The 18,432-nt window shown below is 40.7% G+C and overlaps 1 protein-coding gene across 1 annotated transcript in view; it reads left to right on the top strand.

Annotated features, from left to right (window-relative positions):
* The window catches only part of LOC115226733 (CYFIP-related Rac1 interactor B), a 122,389-nt gene that overhangs the window by 94,360 nt on the left and 9,597 nt on the right, over positions 1 to 18,432 (top strand). Inside the window, exons 3-5 of the mRNA XM_029797753.2 lie at positions 11,418 to 11,553; positions 13,727 to 13,848; positions 17,920 to 18,025. Of these exons, the coding sequence (XP_029653613.2) occupies positions 11,481 to 11,553; positions 13,727 to 13,848; positions 17,920 to 18,025 (301 nt within the window). The 5' untranslated portion in view covers positions 11,418 to 11,480. The remainder of the gene's footprint in view (positions 1 to 11,417; positions 11,554 to 13,726; positions 13,849 to 17,919; positions 18,026 to 18,432) is intronic.

Raw genomic sequence — 18,432 nt, forward strand, 5'->3', positions numbered from 1 at the left:
GGCTGCACAAGGCTCCAATCTGATCTGGCAGTGTTTCTACAGCTGGATGCCCTTCCTAATGCCAACCACTCCGTGAGTGTAGTGGGTGCTTTTTACGTGCCACCAGCACGGAGGCCAGTCGGGGCGGCGCTGGCAACGGCCACGTTCAGACGGTTCTCTTCAATAATAATAATAATTTCTACTGAAGGTACAAGGCCTGAAAGTTGATTACATCAACCCCAGTACTCAACTGGTATCTATTTTATCGATCCCCAAAAAGATGAAAGCCAAAGTTCACCTCGGCAGAATTTGAACTCAGAACATTAAGACAGCAGAAATACCACTAAGCATTTCGTCCAGTGTGCTAACAATTCTGCCAGCTCACCACCTTTATAATATCAATAACGGTTTCAAGTTTTGGCACGTGGCCAGTAATTTCGGGTGGTGAGGTAAGTCCAACTGGGACCTATTTTATTGACCCCCAAAGAGATGAAAGGTAGAGTCAACCTTGGTGAAATTTGAACTCGGAGCATGAAGATGGATGAAATGCTGCCGAGTATTTTCCTCTTTTTCTCTTTGACTCTTTTACTTGTTTCAGTCATTTGACTGTGGCCATGCTGAGTGCCTTTAGTCGAGCACCTCGACCCAAAAAAAAACAAAAAAACACCCAGGACTTATTCTTTGTAAACCTAGTACTTATTCTATCGGTCTCTTGTGCCAAACTGCTAAGTTACGGGGACGTAAACAGACCAGCATCGGTTGTCAAGCGATGGTGGGGGACAAACACAGACACACACACACACACACACATACATATATATATATATATACATACATACACACATATATATGATGGTCTTCTTTCAGTTTCCATCTACTAAATCCACTCACAAGGCTTTGGTCGGCCTTAGGTTATAGTAGAAGACACTTACCCAAGATTCCACGCAGTGGGACTGAACCCGGATCCATGTGGCCACTCCTACGCCTATCCACACAGCTCACCATAATAATAACATAAATAAAAATGTCAGATTTTTGGTGCGTGACCTTTGACCCACCCCCTATTTCTGTACTTACTTACACACACTGGCATGTGTTCCATACCAGGGTTTTGTGTGCGTGAAGTTACGTGGCCTAGTGGTTAGGCTGTGAACTCCTGATCGCTAGGTCGTGGGTTTGATTCCCTGATTAGGTGGTGCATTGTGCTCTTGTGCAAAACACTCCATTTTGACATAAAGTCCCCCTTTTGATCAGCGGGGTGGTCATCATTTGGAGGTTAAAACAATGCAAAAATGCATTGTGACCAGCGATGTGTAACGTCTGATAGCCTGTGATATGTATTTATATATGTGTGTGTGTATCTTTATATATATACTAGCAGTATCGCCCGGCGTTGCTCAGGTTTGTAAGGGAATACTATAAAAAGCATTTTTAGAGAGTTATAGCCAAAAAATAGCAAAATAATGGAAAAAATATGGTAAATTTTTTTTGATAGTTAAAAAAGGTGTGAGTTGCGTCCCCCACACAGTTTGTGGTTTGTGTTCCTGCTTCTCGACCCCATGTCGAATTTATCGATTTTTTTTCAGAACTGGGGGAACTTTCAAAATTTTCGCTGCTTAGTTTTGAATTATGACTTAGGCTATGTTGTGTCAAGTGTTCATCAGAATCGTGAAAGCCGTGGTCAGGGTGAGGGTACAAGCAAACAGACACACAGAAACACGCACAGACAAACTGCCGTTTATATAGAGAGATATATATTTACATATACACATATATACAAATACTTCCTCTGTATGTATATACCAACTCATATCATCATCAGCATCATCTTCATTTAATGTCTGGTTTCTGTGCTTGCATAGGTTGGAAGGTTTGACCAAAGCTGGAGAGCTGCACCAAGCTCCATTTTCCCTTTTGGCTTGGTTTCTGTGGTTGGATGCCCTTCCTTTATGCCAACCACTGGAGCCCTCTATGTGTCACTGACATGGGTGCCCTTTCATGTGTCTCTGGCACAGGTGCCTTTCAGGTGCCCTTCACATGTCACAGGTACAAGTGTCTCGTATGTCTCTTGCATGTCACCGGCACATGTCCTTCACATGTCACTGGGATGAGTGCCTTTCATATGCCTTTCCCATGTCACCAGCACGGGTGCCCTTCACATGCTTTTCATGTGTCGCTGGAGCAAGTGCCTTTCACATGTCGCTGGCATGGATGCCTCTCATGTGTCACCAGCACAGGTGCCTTTTATGTGACATTGGCACAGGTGATTTGCTACACACTACTTTCCATCCTCAATAATGAAACTTGGTAGATCCAAAAGTTAAACACACAGACACACACACAGACACACAAGTTGAGTTTTATATATATAGATTTCTCAACAGGGATTTCAGGGGAAAGTTTCAGGGAGTCGCTGGCGATGTATCGTAATGGAAAGTAGTGTGTAGCAAATCTCTATATATAAAGCTGAAGTTGTCTGTGTGTGGCAGGTTTGGTAGCCTTCAATTAACACTATCTCCTTCGAGACCCTGCAGCGCAGGTTGGCCAAAATTGAGAGTATGATAGAAGAAGGCTTGCTCTTCATTCTGTAGAAGATAAAATTCAAATCGGACCATGTTAACACCAAAAATTATTTATATCAAAAAGGTACTTTTTTTCTATGAAAATCCCTATTTTTTACGATTTTTGACTGCTGTGTCACCATTTTTCGGTGTATTTCAACTGGAAAAATGTTCACTTAAAGAGAATAACAAGTTGCATAATGCAAAATTTTTACTTTTCAAAAATTCCAATTCTAAAGGGTCGAAACAAACCCAAGCAACACCGGGTGATACTGCTAGTATATATATATATATATATATATATATATATATATATATATATATGAATGTATATATGTATGTGTGTATATGTGTGTGTGTGTATGTATATATATTAATAATAATAATAATATGACAACAAAAGAATGAATGAGTCCTCGATATTATGTAAAAAGAGGAATTTATCTATTTATATATATATAAAGGTGCAGGAGTGGATGTGTAGTAAATAGCTTTTTTACCAACCACATGGTTCCGGGTTCAGTCCCACTGCGTGGCACCTTGGGAAAGTGTCTTCTATTATAGCCTCGGGCCAACCAAAGCTTTGTGAGTGGATTTGGTAGACGGAGACTGAAAGAAGCCTGTCGTTTCCAGGCTCCACTTGGAGCAACGCTACATCTTCACCCTACAAACTACCACCCCACACGGACTTAACACAGCCCCCTCCTCTTGAGATCCCCTTTTTTTTTTTTTTTCCCCCCCCCGGATACACCACCCACACACACCCACCCACCTACCTCCCACACGCCTGTTCACACACACACATACGTAGACCCATCTACGTACATACATTCACACATTTAATCACACACACTTATAGACATACATGCACACACTAACATACAAACCAACATGCACATACACACACACATACATACATACACACACACTTACACACACACACACACACACACACACAGACATACATACACACATACATACACACATACATACGCACATACATACACACACACTCACACACACACACCGCACGTACATACTTCACACACACACACATGCACACATACATGTAGGCACACACATACATACATACCCACACATGCACACACACATACACCTTTTTGCATCCAGGCAGCCCCCCCTCTTTTCTGCTTTCCGGTTTTGGCTGATGGATCCTCGGTTCCCGCGTAGCGGGGCGTTCGAGGGCCTTCGCGCTCGCGCGCTGGGGCCTTGGTCGGCCCTTTGGGCTTGCGTTGTATTGCTTGTGTGTTGTGTGCGTGAGCGCGCTTCGTGTGTGTGGGCTTGCTTCGGATGTGCGCGTGCGTATGTATGCATACATGCCCACACACTCGCATGCATCCCTACCCACATACATACACGCACACCTACACACACACACACATACATACACACACACACACACACACACATACCAGCACACACACACACACATACATACACACACATACCTACTTCAGACATACACACACACAGACATACACCCATACACTCACACTCACACGCATACACACACACACATACACACGCACACGTACACATACACACACACACACACCTACATACATACATTACACTTGTACTCCACACACACACAACACACCCTACATACATACATCTACCAACACACGCCTACACACATACATACACACATACATAAACACACACACTACACACACACGCGCACACACACATATACTTATACACATGCACACACACATACATACATACAACCATACACATACACACACACATACCTACAACTCCTATACGCACACCATACACACAGACATACACACATACACACTCACACAAACATACACACACACATACTTACACACACACTCGCCTGCACGCGCACACACATGCATGACAACAACACCCATACACTCACACTCACATACGCACACACCAACATAAACACGCACACGCACACACACACATACACACGCACCTACATACACACACGCACGCATACACACGCACACACACGCATACACACATACATTACACACGTACACACACACCCACATACACATGCATACACACACACACAAACATGCACGGACACACCCAGACATACATACACCTATATACACACACCTACATACACACACATATACACACGCCCACACACCTACATACACACACATACACGGACACACCCATACTAACTAATACATACAACTATACACACCGCCTACACACCTACATACACACACATGCATACACACACACATGTATGCACATACACACACATATACGCACATACATATATACCCACACACATGCACACACACAACATACGCACATGCATGCATGCATGCACACGCGCACACCTACACGCATACACACACACACACCACGCACGTACACATACATACATACACACACATACACCCATACACATACATGCATCCTACACACACATACATACACACTCACACATACATACATACACACACTCACTCACACACCTGTATGTACGCGCACACACATGCACATACACACACTTCCACACACCCACACGTACATACACACTCATACACATACACACACACACACGGACATACATCTATGCACACACATATATACACACATACTCACATACATTCATCGGACACACTGACACCCAGACATACACACAGACACACTCACACATCCACACACATACATACTTACGCGCATACTCGCAGGCGCGCGCACACACGCTTGCGCCGGTTCGCGCACGCATACGCGCCGCATGTACCTTGCTCTTGGACCCGACGAGACCTCCGCTCGTTCCTGGGACCGTCGTGTCGTTGGGTTTTCCCACGCCCGTCTCCGCGGGACCACTCTTCCATCTTCCCCTCAGCTGGAGTCCTTTTTCCTAACCCCCCTTTTTTTTGTTACACACACGCGCACACATATACACACATTGCTTAAATATATACATTACTCTTACACACATTCAATCTACTCGCCATTAATACTACCACGACACTGGACACACACACACACTACTACTCAACACACGCTGGCACGCTACAAACCCCCCCACCCCTTCCCCTCCCTCCCTTCCTCCTTCCTTCTTTTTCTTACTACTGACCACTTTCTGCTATGCCTACCACTGTCTCGCCCTACCTCACACACCTACACACAGACGCACACACTAACACATACTTATATTTTTTGTTTGTTTATCTCGCCTCACACACACATACACACGCACACACTCACACATACACACAATCTGTGCGTTACCAACCTTGTCTCCACTCTTTTGGCTTTAAAAACCTACTTTGCTCTTGTTATCGTAAACTTCCGCCTTTCACCATGTGTAACTCGTAAACACCAGTCGTTTTTTTCTCTACCCTGTTGCCCGCTTTGGGATCTTTCTTCCTCTCTCTTCCTTCTTATGTTTCCGACGAAGAGCTCCGCTCGAAACGTCATACCTTCCTGCTTCCCTTTCCTGAGCGCCTATTAATAATAATACTGTAATTGTTCCATTGTTGTTGTTTTTTTTTGTTTTCCCGTTTGGATTAAAATTATATATATATATATATATATATATATATGTGTGTGTGTGTGTTTGTGTGTCTGTGTTTGTCCCCCTAGCATTGCTTGACAACCGATGCTGGTGTGTTTATTTCCCCGTTACTTAGCAGTTCGGCAAAAAGAGACCGATGGAATAAGTACTGGGCTTACAAAAGAATAAGTCCTGGGGTCGAGTTGCTCGATTAAAGGCTGTGCTCCAGCATGGCCGCAGTCAAATGACTGAAACAAGTAAAAGAGAATATATATATATAATATGGGACAATCAGTAAGTTGTCCTAATGATACTCAGTTTCAAATACCAGAGCTGAGGGCTTCTAGGCATTTTGCATCAGTTATTAAGACAAGAATGCAATGAAAAAAAGACCCGTTGAATAAAGGGAAGTTACTCTAATGGGCATGGAAAATATAAGTAAAAAATATAAAATATATTTTAAAAATTATAAAAATACACGCAACCACATACTCACAAAGATAGAAATCTTCATTCATAAAATCTCCATACGTACACATGTATATATATGTGTGTGTGTGTATATATATATATATACGCACATACACATACATACATGCATTATTATGGTCAAATACACATTTTTACATGCACACACATATACATGTATATGCATATATATATATATTTGTATAAATATATATATATATATAATATAAATATATACACACGTACGTATATATGTATAACTTCATCTTAAATATACAAAAACGTAAACAATATACAGATATGCACAAAGGTAACAGGCACATGTTCACACTTGCCACATATATGAATATACATATACATACACACGCATATGCATATATATATATGTACAAATATACACACAGACACGTATACATGCATACCCAACATCATCCTCGCATAAATATATAGAGACATTTATACAAATGAAAATACACACACAAACATAAAATGTATACATATATGCATACTCGTACAGGTATATATTCACACTCACCGCAAACATGAATATTCATGTGTATAGAGGTGCATATATAATCAGCCGAAATTGCGAGGATGATCCGGTTCTTGACTGAAGATTGAAGGCTTCGAATGTCCCGTCCGTGTTTTTTGTATCGTCTTCTAGATGTTTTGCGTTCTTGTCCCACTTTGTATTTTTTTTACATATACATACATATATATATATATATGTGACCGCGTGTAATTTGTTGGCGATTTTTTTCCTCTGTCTTCCCTTCTTTGGATCTTTCCTTTTCCTATGTTTCTGACGAAGAGCTCCGCTTGAAACGTTAAACCCTCCTTCTTTCCTGAGCGTCCAATAATACTATATTTGTTCCAAGTCCTCACATTGTTGTGTTTTTTTTGTGCTTTCTTGTTTGGATTAACTTTATATATATAATACATACATACATACACACATATTCACACTCCTATCTGTCAACACACCTACACCTGCAGATATGCAAGCGTATATACATACGCATATGTACGAAGAAGGGAGACGTGCATGACAGTCACTCTTATGCAACGGATATAGTCTTACACTCGTATATATACAGAGATTCGTACACATATATACACATGCACACACATACACTTTTAATATATGCTTATACATACAATTACTACACCTGTATATAGTCACATAATTGAAAAAGAAGAAAAAAAAATGAAAAAACATACAAAAAATATATATAAAGCAGTAAAAATATATAAAATATGTTAAGATATGTGCAAGGCTTGTACATGGACATAATAAAAAATGCAGGTGTTATCTATGATTTTGGGGCAGGGGTGCAAAAATGTAACAAGTATTTTGTGAGATGTGGACATGATCTAAAAACTTCACTTCTTGAATTTAGACATGTAGCAGGGTCTAAAGGACTTTTCCATATGAACCATCTTTCCATATCGCAAAGACCACACTTTCCACTGCCATTGGTGAAGATCTTACACTTGGTCAAGATCTTCCAGTGAATCTTATAGCTGACATCTTGTTCTTTTAAGGACCATATATAACTGGATAATTTAGTGGGGTTTCTTTTTCTTTTTTTTGTCCCAGTGTTTAAGGTGTGATTATTGAACCTAGCTCCTAAATTCCCCTCTGTGAAACCCACATATTTCTTCGAAGAAACTGTGTCCTTAGCGTTTGTGGAATCTACCGTGGCTTCATAAATGATGGTCTTGGTCATACAGGCTCCATTGAGCAGGTACAAGTCTTTATCTCTGCAGGAACAGCTGGTTTCATGTTGTTGTTTTTGTGTGTTGTGTGTAATTATATTTTTAAAATTTGTGGTTGAAGTAAAACTAATTTTTAGGATATACCGATTAAAGAGCTTTCTGTAATCATGATTGATTGGAAAATGCCTATCTATAAGTGATAAGAAATATTTACCTATATTAAAGGTCACTTCGGGGAAGGAATGGGTGTGAACCAGATAGCTTTCCTATTCCTATGTTTTCTTTTCTTAATTTCTGGACTAATAACAGGTGTATAGGTTATTTCCTTACTAAAACCGCTGTCTTTAAGAGCTTTATTATATTTTGGGGCAGCATTATTAAATATGTTTATGTCGGAGGAGGGGCTAGAAGTTCTCCTACCAATATTTTTAACTAAATTCTTAAACACTGTGGTGGGGGTGGCAGGAACCGAGATTAATATAACTAAGTCTATCGTTGGGGTTCCTATAGGGTTTGAAAATGTTCTTATTTAAATCTAAAGATACATCAAGAAAATTGACAAGCATCAGGTTGGTGTCTCTTGTTATGCTAAGATCGAATGTTTTCATCATTTGGATAATATCCTTCCTTAACCATTCTTGCGCTGATCCATTGGTATTTATAGTTAAAACTAGAGCATCATCTTTGTAAATAGTGAAATATACACCTATATATACATAAACAACTTATAAGTAAGGGCTAAAGAAAATTATTTCAATGCCAATATGCTGATAACAGACTATTAAATCGTCAATTTCCACATATAATTTACTCGCTACAGCAAAAACCGAAGAACTGGAGTCGGGCAAGCCGGCCGTTAGAATTTTTTTAAAATTTGTTATTTCTATATTGAATCAATTTCAGAATTAATCTCATAAAAGACTTATTCCTCCTCAGTAGAACTTACGAAAGGATATAAATAAGATACTTACATGCGCCCATGGAAAAAGCCGAAGCAAAAAACATGAGTACATATATATATATATATATTATATGAGCTGTTTTGTTTGTTTATTAGTTATTATTATTATTACTATTATTAGTATTAGTATTGTCCCTTTGATCCCCTGGTCGACAGTTTGCTTATTATTATTATTATTATTATTATTATTATTATTACTATTTCAGCTTCGCCTCGTATTGCATATTATTTCTCCATACAGGGGTTTTTTTCAATGGCAGCCCATTTTCGCGGGGTTCTACTGTTCTTCTCTATCTATCTCTCTCTCTCCCTTTCTCACGTTGTCTGCCATTCCCCCCCTTCCATTGCTAAGAGCATTTCTAAGCCAGCCCGTCAGTTCAACCTTCGTATATTCCCGGTGCACCCGCCCTTGCCCACCCCCACCACCAATACCGGATATCTCTATATTTTTACTCCATCTATACCGGATGTCGCTTCTCCCACCACCATTATAGGTGTCTACTCTTCGAACCCCCCTCTTCAATACGCTATTTCACCATGCATTACCCCTCTCTTGATATCCTACGTTCTACTTGCCTAGAACCTGTCATCATTTCTCTGAACCACCCCTCCCCACTGGTGCTCCCCTATATATTTCTGCACCCCCCCCCCCCCACACATAAAAGCACCATCCGAACGTGGCCGATGCCAGACCCCTCTGGCACCTGTGCAGGTGGCACGTAAAAAACACCCACTACACTCGCGGAGTGGTTGGCGTTAGGAAGGGCATCCAGCTGTAGAAACACTGCCAGACTAGACTGGAGCCTGGGGCAGTCCCGAGCTCCCCAGACCCCGGTCGAAACCGTCCAACCCGTGCTAGCGCGGAAAACGGACGTTAAACGATGATGATGATGATGATGATATGTAATACATGTATATATTACACATATACAGTATGTCCCAGGATTAACTATCCCAATGAAATCAGGCAAATTTTTAAAAAAACTGACAGAATTTTATGTTTATTACTTAATTATGATACCAAAACAAAATTAGTCAAAACTTTATTGAAAATTCTCAACATGTGTTCCGTTTGTGTCCCTACAAATTTCAAATCTATCCTTAGTCTTGCGAAACACATTTTGAAACATTTCAAGACTTATTTCCTGCACTGTGCTAACTTTAAGTTCAGTTAAACTGTTGCTCTGTGAGGGCGCGTGGCTTAGTGGTTAGGGCATTCGGCTCATGATCGTAAGGTTGTGAGTTCGATTCCCGGCGACGCGTTGTGTCCTTGAGCAAGGCACTTTATTTCACGTTGCTCCAGTCCACTCAGCTGGCAAAAATGAGTTGTATTTGTATTTCAAAGGGTCAGCCTTGTCACTCTCTGTGTCACGCTGATTATCCCCGAGAACTACGTTAAGGGTACACGTGTCTGTGGAATGCTCAGCCATTTGCACGTTAATTTCACAAGCAAGCTGTTCCGTTGATCGTATCAGCTGGTACCCTCGTCGTCGTAACTGGCGGAGTCTTTTTTTTTTTTTAAAACTGTTGCTCCATCCTGGGTACAAAGGTGGAGAAAATGACTATGGGCCCAGAGTGAAAAAAAAGTTTTCTTAGACAGATAAGCAGGATCTGATAGGAATGAAAATATAAAAATAAAACAATTATAAAAATATTGTTATATTTCGGAATGGTCATTTTGCCAGTTTAGCCAATAAAAACACACGCACTATATATTTGGCGTTACTTTGCTTCAGTGTTATTTATTTTTTACATTAATCTTAATCTTATTTCGGCCAGAGTTCTTTTGTCACACTCCTGTGACCGCATCATGAGATTAAGATTAATGTAAAAAATAAATAACACTGAAGCAAAATAACACCAAATATATAGTGCGTGTGTTTTTATTGGCTAAACTGGCAATATGACCATTCCGAAATATAACAATATCTGTTTCAACACACGACTTCACATAAAAAATCTTGCACAACAAATATATAATTATAAAAATCATAAAGCTATAAACAAAATTTGCTGTAGTAGTAGTAGTAGTAGTAGTAGTAGTAGTAGTAGTAGCTATTAATCATTTTATATGATGATGTGACGTTGTGGCTATCATTCTAGTCTGTTGAAAGCATACTAATGAATAGTTTTGTTGTAGTAGTTGTTGTTGTTATTCTTAATCCTCGTCTACAATGATGTGATGTTGTGGCTTTTATTGCAGACTGTTGAAACCATCTCCAAGGAATAAGTTTGCTGTAGTTCCTCCAACTGCACTGCTGAAACAATGGGCAACCTGCTACGAGTCCTCACCAAGGACGACTCCACGAAGAACTATGACGCTTACGTGGACTTTGAAAGTGAGTACAGCTTTTCTTTCTATTTCGGTTTTTCATGGACTTAGAGTGGAAAGAGTAAACAAATAGGCGCAGGAGTGGCTGTGTGGTAAGTAGCTCATTTACCAACCACATGGTTCCGGGTTCAGTCCCACTGCGTGGCACCTTGGGCAAGTGTCTTCTACTATAGCCTCGGACCAACCAAAGCCTTGTGAGTGGATTTGGTAGACGGAAACTGAAAGAAGCCCGTCGTATATATGTATATATATATGAGTGTGTGTGTGAGTTTTTGTGTCTGTGTTTGTCCCTCCAACATCGCTTGACAACCGATGGTGGTGTGTTTACGTCCCCGTCACTTAGCGGTTCGGCAAAAGAGACCGATAGAATAAGTACTAAGCTTACAAAGAATAAGTGCCGGGGTCCATTTGCTCGACTAAAGGCGGTGCTCCAGCATGGCCGCAGTCAACTGACTGAAACAAGTAAAAGAGAGAGTAAAGAGCAAATGACTTTTAAGCAGGATTCTGGCATCCCATCTCACTCCTCGGAACTTTTTCATTTTGGGGAATTCTCAGAATATTTTCAAAAAATTTGTGGGAATTTATACAATTATGAGTGAAACAAGGAAAAGATAAAAAAAAAAAGGGCCAAAAAACAAAAGAAGATAAATGTTAACTGAGTGTCTCCATGAACTCAACGTTGTCTGTCTGGCCCCATGGTGTGCCACATGTCAGATATCGAAGTGATGGCAGAGGAACATGAAGTGAAGTGTTTCACACGAGCACAATGCGCCACCTCACCTGGGAATTGAAACCACAATCTTGCAGTTGTGAGTGCAACACCCTTACCATTAGCCTGTGCGTCCTCCCATGAAAATTACACCCACACAGTTACATGTATTTGTATAGTTATACCCAGAACTCAGTCCACTCAGCTGGCAAAAATGAGTTGTTCCTGTGTTTCAAAGGGGCCAGTCTTGTATTTGAAAGGGGCCAGTCTTGTCCTCATCGTTGTCGATGCTGGCATGGGTTGGGTGGTTTGACTGAGGACTGGCAAGCAAAGAGGCTCCAGTCTGACCTTGCAAGGTTTCTACAGCTGGATGCTCTTCCTAACGCCAACCACTCCGCGAGTGTAGTGGGTGCTTTTCACGTGCCACCTGCACGGGTGCCAGACGAGGCTGGCAAACGGCCACGGTCGGATTGGTGCATTGAAACATTTGTCATCACAAGCGACAGAGTGCCACTGCCCTTAACTACACAGCTACGTCACTTCCTACATGTGGAACCACATGCATGCATTGCTACATCCATACAACTACAGATCTAGACAGCAATCCCTCGCCATGTGGCGCGGTTCACCTACCATTGTTTATTATTTCAGCTTACATGGATTCCTCCATGGTGTGGTTTGGCATTTACGATAATAAAATAAATATTTACAAATTTTTAAAATAATAAAAGAAAACTTTCTGTGCTGTTTCTGCTTTGCAGATTTTCACTTATCGCAGGGTGTTGGGGGTTGGGGGGAGGGACGTAACCCCTGCGACAGTCGAGGGATTACTGCAATCAAATAGCTATATATAATACACAATAATTAATCCCCCCCCCCTTTCTTAGACTCTCTATTTGTCTGTCTCTTAAGGCAGCAAGCTGGCAGAATGGTTAGCACGTCGAGCGAAATGCGAAGCCGTATTTCATCTGCCGTTAGGTTCTGAGTTCAGATTCTGCCGAGGTCGACTTTGCCTTTCATCCTTTCGGGGTCGATAAATTAAGTACCAGTTACGCACTGGGGTCGATGTAATCGACCTAATCCCTTTGTCTGTCCTTGTTTGTCCCCTCTGTGTTTAGCCCCTTGTGGGCAATAAAGAATTAAGACTATTCCTCTTTCCTTTCTCTCTTTTCTCTCTCTCTCTCCCTTCTCTGTTTTCTCTTTCTCTCCCTTCTCTGTTTTCTCTTTCTCTCCCTTCTCTCTTTTCTCTCTCTCCCTTCTCTCTTTTCTCTCTCTCTCTTTCCCTTCTCTCTTTTCTCTCTCTCTCTCTCCCTTCTCTATTCTCTCTCTCTCTCCTCTCTTTTCTCTCTCTCTCTCCTCTCTCTCTCCCTTCTTTCTTTTCTCTCTCTCTCTCTCTCTCTTTCAAACTCCTTTTTATTGATTGTCTTTTCGCCCACCTTATCCCTCTTCTTCTCCTTTTTTCTTACGGCAGATGCTCAGCCAACTGAGAAGGAAATTGATGTGTGGACCCAGGTAAACGAGGTTCTGCTCTGTTCCAACTCCATCTTGGCTGATATGGCAAGCTACCACGGTGCAGCTGAGGAGATCCGTTTAGTGAGTAACAGTTTTTCTTTTCTTGTTTCCCCATCACTTAATGCTCTCTCTCTCTCTCTCTCTCTCTCTCCTCTCTCTCTCTCTCCATCCTTACCAAATTGTCATTCTACATGAAGCTGGCCCTGCACTGTGGAACTCGTTAAACTGCCCCAGTGGCTGACAGAATCATTCGCATGCCAGGCAAAATGCTTAGCGATATTCCTCCCATTGCTACATTCTGAGTTCAAGTTCCACTGAGGTCAATTCTTCCTTTCATCCTTTTTGGGGTTGATAAATTAAGTACCAGTTGAGTACTGGGGTTAATGTAATTGACTTAACCCTTCCCTCAAAATCTCAGGCCTTGTGCCAATATTAGAAAGGATTATTATTGTTACTATAAAGGTGGTGAGCTGACAGAATTGTTAGTACACGAGGCTAGATGCTTTGTAGCATTTCGCCCCTTGCTGCAGTCTGACTTCAAATTCTGTGCAGGTCAATGTTGCGTTTCATCCTTTCAGTCAAGTACTGGGGTCGACGTTCCAGAATTGTTTGCACACCAGGCGAAACATTTCACCTGTCGCTATGCTCCGAGTTCAAATTCTGCCGAGGTTGACTTTGCCGCCTTTCATCCTTTCAGGGTCAGTAGAAACACTGGGGTTAATGTAATTGACTAATCCCACCCCATCAAAAAAAATTTCAGGTCTTCTGCCTTTAGTAAAAAGACTATCTTCCCCCTCCTCCAAAATTGCTGCCCTTGTGGCAAAATTTGAAACCATTTTTATTATTATTATTATTATTATTATTATTATGTTGGTGAGCTGGTAGAATCATTAGCATGCTGGGCAAACTGCTTGGCGGCATTTCATCCTTCTTTACATTGTAGGTTCAAATTCCACTGGAGCCAACTTTGCCTTTCATCCTTTTTGGAATTGATAAAATGAGTACCAGTTGTATACTGGGGTTGATATAATTGACTAGTCTCCTCCCCCAAAATTTCAGGCCATATTCCTTTAATACAAACGATTATTATTATTAAGGTGGTAAGCTGGCAGAGTTGTTAGCACACCAGGCAAAAGGTTCCCAAACATTTCACCTGTTGCTATGCTCTGAGTTCAAATTCTGCCGAGGTTGACTTCGCCTTTCATCCTTTCGAGGTCAATAAATTAAGTACCAGTGAAACACTGGGGTCGATGTAATTGATTAGTCTCCTTCCCCAAAATTCAAAAATTTTTTAGTAAAAAAACATTATTATTATTAAGGTGGCCAGCTGGCAGAATGGTTAGCATGCTGGGCAGAGTGCTTAGCAGCATTTCCTTTGTCTTTACATTCTGAGTTCAAATTCCACCAGTCGTCTTGGTGTATAAGTCAACTTACCATTGTTTTGGCTGCAAATTTTGTTCTAAAAAGTTCAACTTGTATGCCAGAAAAAATGGCCATTCTATTTGAGAAACAAATCCAAAAAGACATCCAAAACCGAGGTGAAATACTGTATTTTCTGGCATGCAAATTGATAGTGTAAACATGTAGCATTCAACCCATGTCACTATCTTTCCAAATCCTATGGCATTTCACATGGAATTTTTGGTCCTCCAAAGTTGTCTTGGTGTATAAGTTGACCTACAACTTCACAACCATCAGAACACAAAGCACTTCTCATGACTGCAGGACCATGAGATGGTTGTGACTTGTAAACAGTTTTGCATGGGAACTGGAGTATGAACATACAATGTGCATGTCTTCACTGGATTTGTAAAACGGAAGAGAAGAATAAGAACACATTGCACATGTAACATGTCATGCAGCTGTAAATTTTGTTGTGAAAATTTCAAGTTTTTTGCTGAAAAAGACAGGATTCTACTTGAGAAACTAATCAAGACAGACGTACAAAACATTACAGGTGAAATACTGTGTTTTCTGGCCTACAAGTTGATGTAGTTTATAGTGTAAAGATGTTGTGCTAAAGTTTGGCCTAACTGTTTTGGCTGTAGAATTTCAGTCTGAAACATTCAACTTGTATGCTGGCCATGCTGGGGCACCCCCCTGGAAGGATTTTAGTCAGTCAATAGTTAACTTTTAATGCTTTAGCTTTCAGATTACTTTGTCAAATGTAATGTTCATTTGTTGACATTATTTTAAACTTGAAGATTTTTATCATGTAATTGTGTGTGTTTTAGAATAGCATTGTAGGGTAGGTGTCAGAGAGCAGACCTGTCTATTCTGAACATAAAACAGGTGCACTGTTTGGGCTGGATATGGCCAGTTTTGTATTAAACAATTGTCATCATCATCATCTTTATCCGACAGAGTTTCTACAGCTGGATGCCCTTCCTAACGCCAACCACTCTGAGAGTGTAGTGGGTGCTTTTTATGTGCCACCGGTATGGGGGCCAGTCAGGCGGTACTGGCAACGACCTTGCTCGAGTCTTTTTACGCATGCCACAGGCACAGGTGCCAGTAAGGCGATGTTGGTAACGCTCATGTTCAAATGGTGCCCTTTAAAGGTTTTTTTTTTTTTTCCAACTAACAGTGAAGCCTACATTTTTCTGGAAAGCTATAGTGGGGCCTGAGGGGAAAATAGGTTGGGAAACATTGCTCTAGTGTTTTACAAGAGAGAACATTTTGGAGAAATGTGGTCTTAGCTGCATTAAGCGTAGGCAAAAGATGAAGTAGTCATTGCTGAAATGTATTTGATGTTGGAGTTATTTCACAAGAAAGAAGCCAAAGTTAGTTTGAGCTACACAGCAAATTGTTTGTCTCATTTTGAAGACCAAGTGCTGTGGACACACTGAAACAACTCAGAAGCTGGCTTCAGTTTCAGGATTAAGGAAAGCTTAACCTTAATGCCAAAAGTCTTGCAGAGCAAGTGTATACAGAAGCAATATAACATCCCAGGGATGTTCGTGCAACAAATTTGGTATCGAGTGGTTAGGATTAGAACACTCTGTCATTCATAAAACGGTGCAAAGCATTTTCAGTTTTGTAACCGTGAGAAATACCATTGATACTGAATGAGAAATATACACCCGTGTGTCTTTGTGTTTGTATCTTAAGCATCATTATTAATGTGTCTGCTTTCCAATGGTGGTGTGAGTTTAATCATTTAGTGTTTAACCCTTTAGTGTTCACATTATTCTGCCAAAATTAATCCTTTTTCATCCACATTGTTTTGAACTAATCATGCATTATCTTGTAGCTGTGAGATTTTGAAGAGGTAGCTGTTAATTTTTAAAACGATATTGTAGGATTGGTGTGAGAGACCAGATCTGGCCAGTTTGAACATAAAACAAGCAGAATACTTTTGGCCGGATATGGCCAGTTTAAATGCTAAAGGGTTAAACCAGTCATATCTGGCCCAAATATTCTACATTCAAACTGACCATAATCTAGCCTCTCACATCTAACCTGTATTAGCATTCTAAAAATATACATTGAAACCTCAAAGCTTATAAGATAACACATGATTAATTCAAACCAATTTGAGTGGAAAAGCATTAGATTCAATCGAGTAACCTGAACTCTAAAGAGTTAATGGGGTTTGGTGCGTAGTGAGGGCTGTGATGGACATAGTGTGTACATATACATGAAGTAGACAGGTGTTGGCATGTGTGTATGAAATAACACATGTATGTGCATTGGCATATGTATAGGCATATCTATATATATAAAACTGTAGTTGTGTGAGTGTCTGTCCCCTTCGATTTAGATTCCTAACTACTCCCACATTTTGCGGTGCAGTTTAACCAAATTCGGGTATCGTATAGTCGTGATTCATATCGAGCCCTTCTGGGTATTAGCGTGCGTCTACGATGAGTCTACGATTTTAAAAAAAACTTACCATCATTTTTCCGCATTTTGAATGATTTTTGCTCGGTTATATAAGGGAAGTAACTCTCTAAAAATGCTTATATAGTTATTTCCCTTACAAACCCGAGCAATGCCGGGCGATACTGCTAGTGAAGCTATAAGGTATTACTCAGGCACTCAACTGTGAGTCCACAGCATCTTTTAGCAGAAACGGCTGTAAGCCAATGGAGTTCCTTAAATAATCGTTTCTTCCTTTGTCATCTCATTCCCTTATATGTCTTTTTGCAGGCTATTTCATTCCCACAGAACCAAGAACACCAAGAGAATGCTTGGGCAGCAGTCTACCCTATGGTACTCAAGTTGAAGGAGTTTTATGAGTTCTCAATCAGTTTAGGTGAGTTTTTATATTTTGTGTGTGTGTGTATATTTTTCATGCATATATAGATAGATGCAGGCGTGGCTGTGTGGTAAGAAGCTTGTTTCCCAACCACATGGTTCCGGGTTCAGTCCCACTTTTTGTGGCTCCTTGGGAAAGTGTCTTATACTATAGCCCCTGGGCTAACCAAAGCCTTGTGAGTGGATTTGGTAGAGGGAAACTGAAAGAAGCTCATTTTGTGTATGTGTGTGTGTAGATATATATATAAAGTTAATCCAAACAAGAACACACAAAAAAACACAACAACGCGAGGACGTGGAACAAATATAGTATTATTGGACGCTCAGAAGAGAAGGGAAGAAGGAGGATTTAACGTTTCGAGCGGAGCTCTTCGTCGGAAACATAGGAGAAGGAAAGATACAGAG

This window comes from Octopus sinensis, linkage group LG30, assembly GCF_006345805.1.
Source record: "Octopus sinensis linkage group LG30, ASM634580v1, whole genome shotgun sequence".
NCBI classification, from domain to species: Eukaryota; Metazoa; Mollusca; class Cephalopoda; order Octopoda; family Octopodidae; genus Octopus; species Octopus sinensis.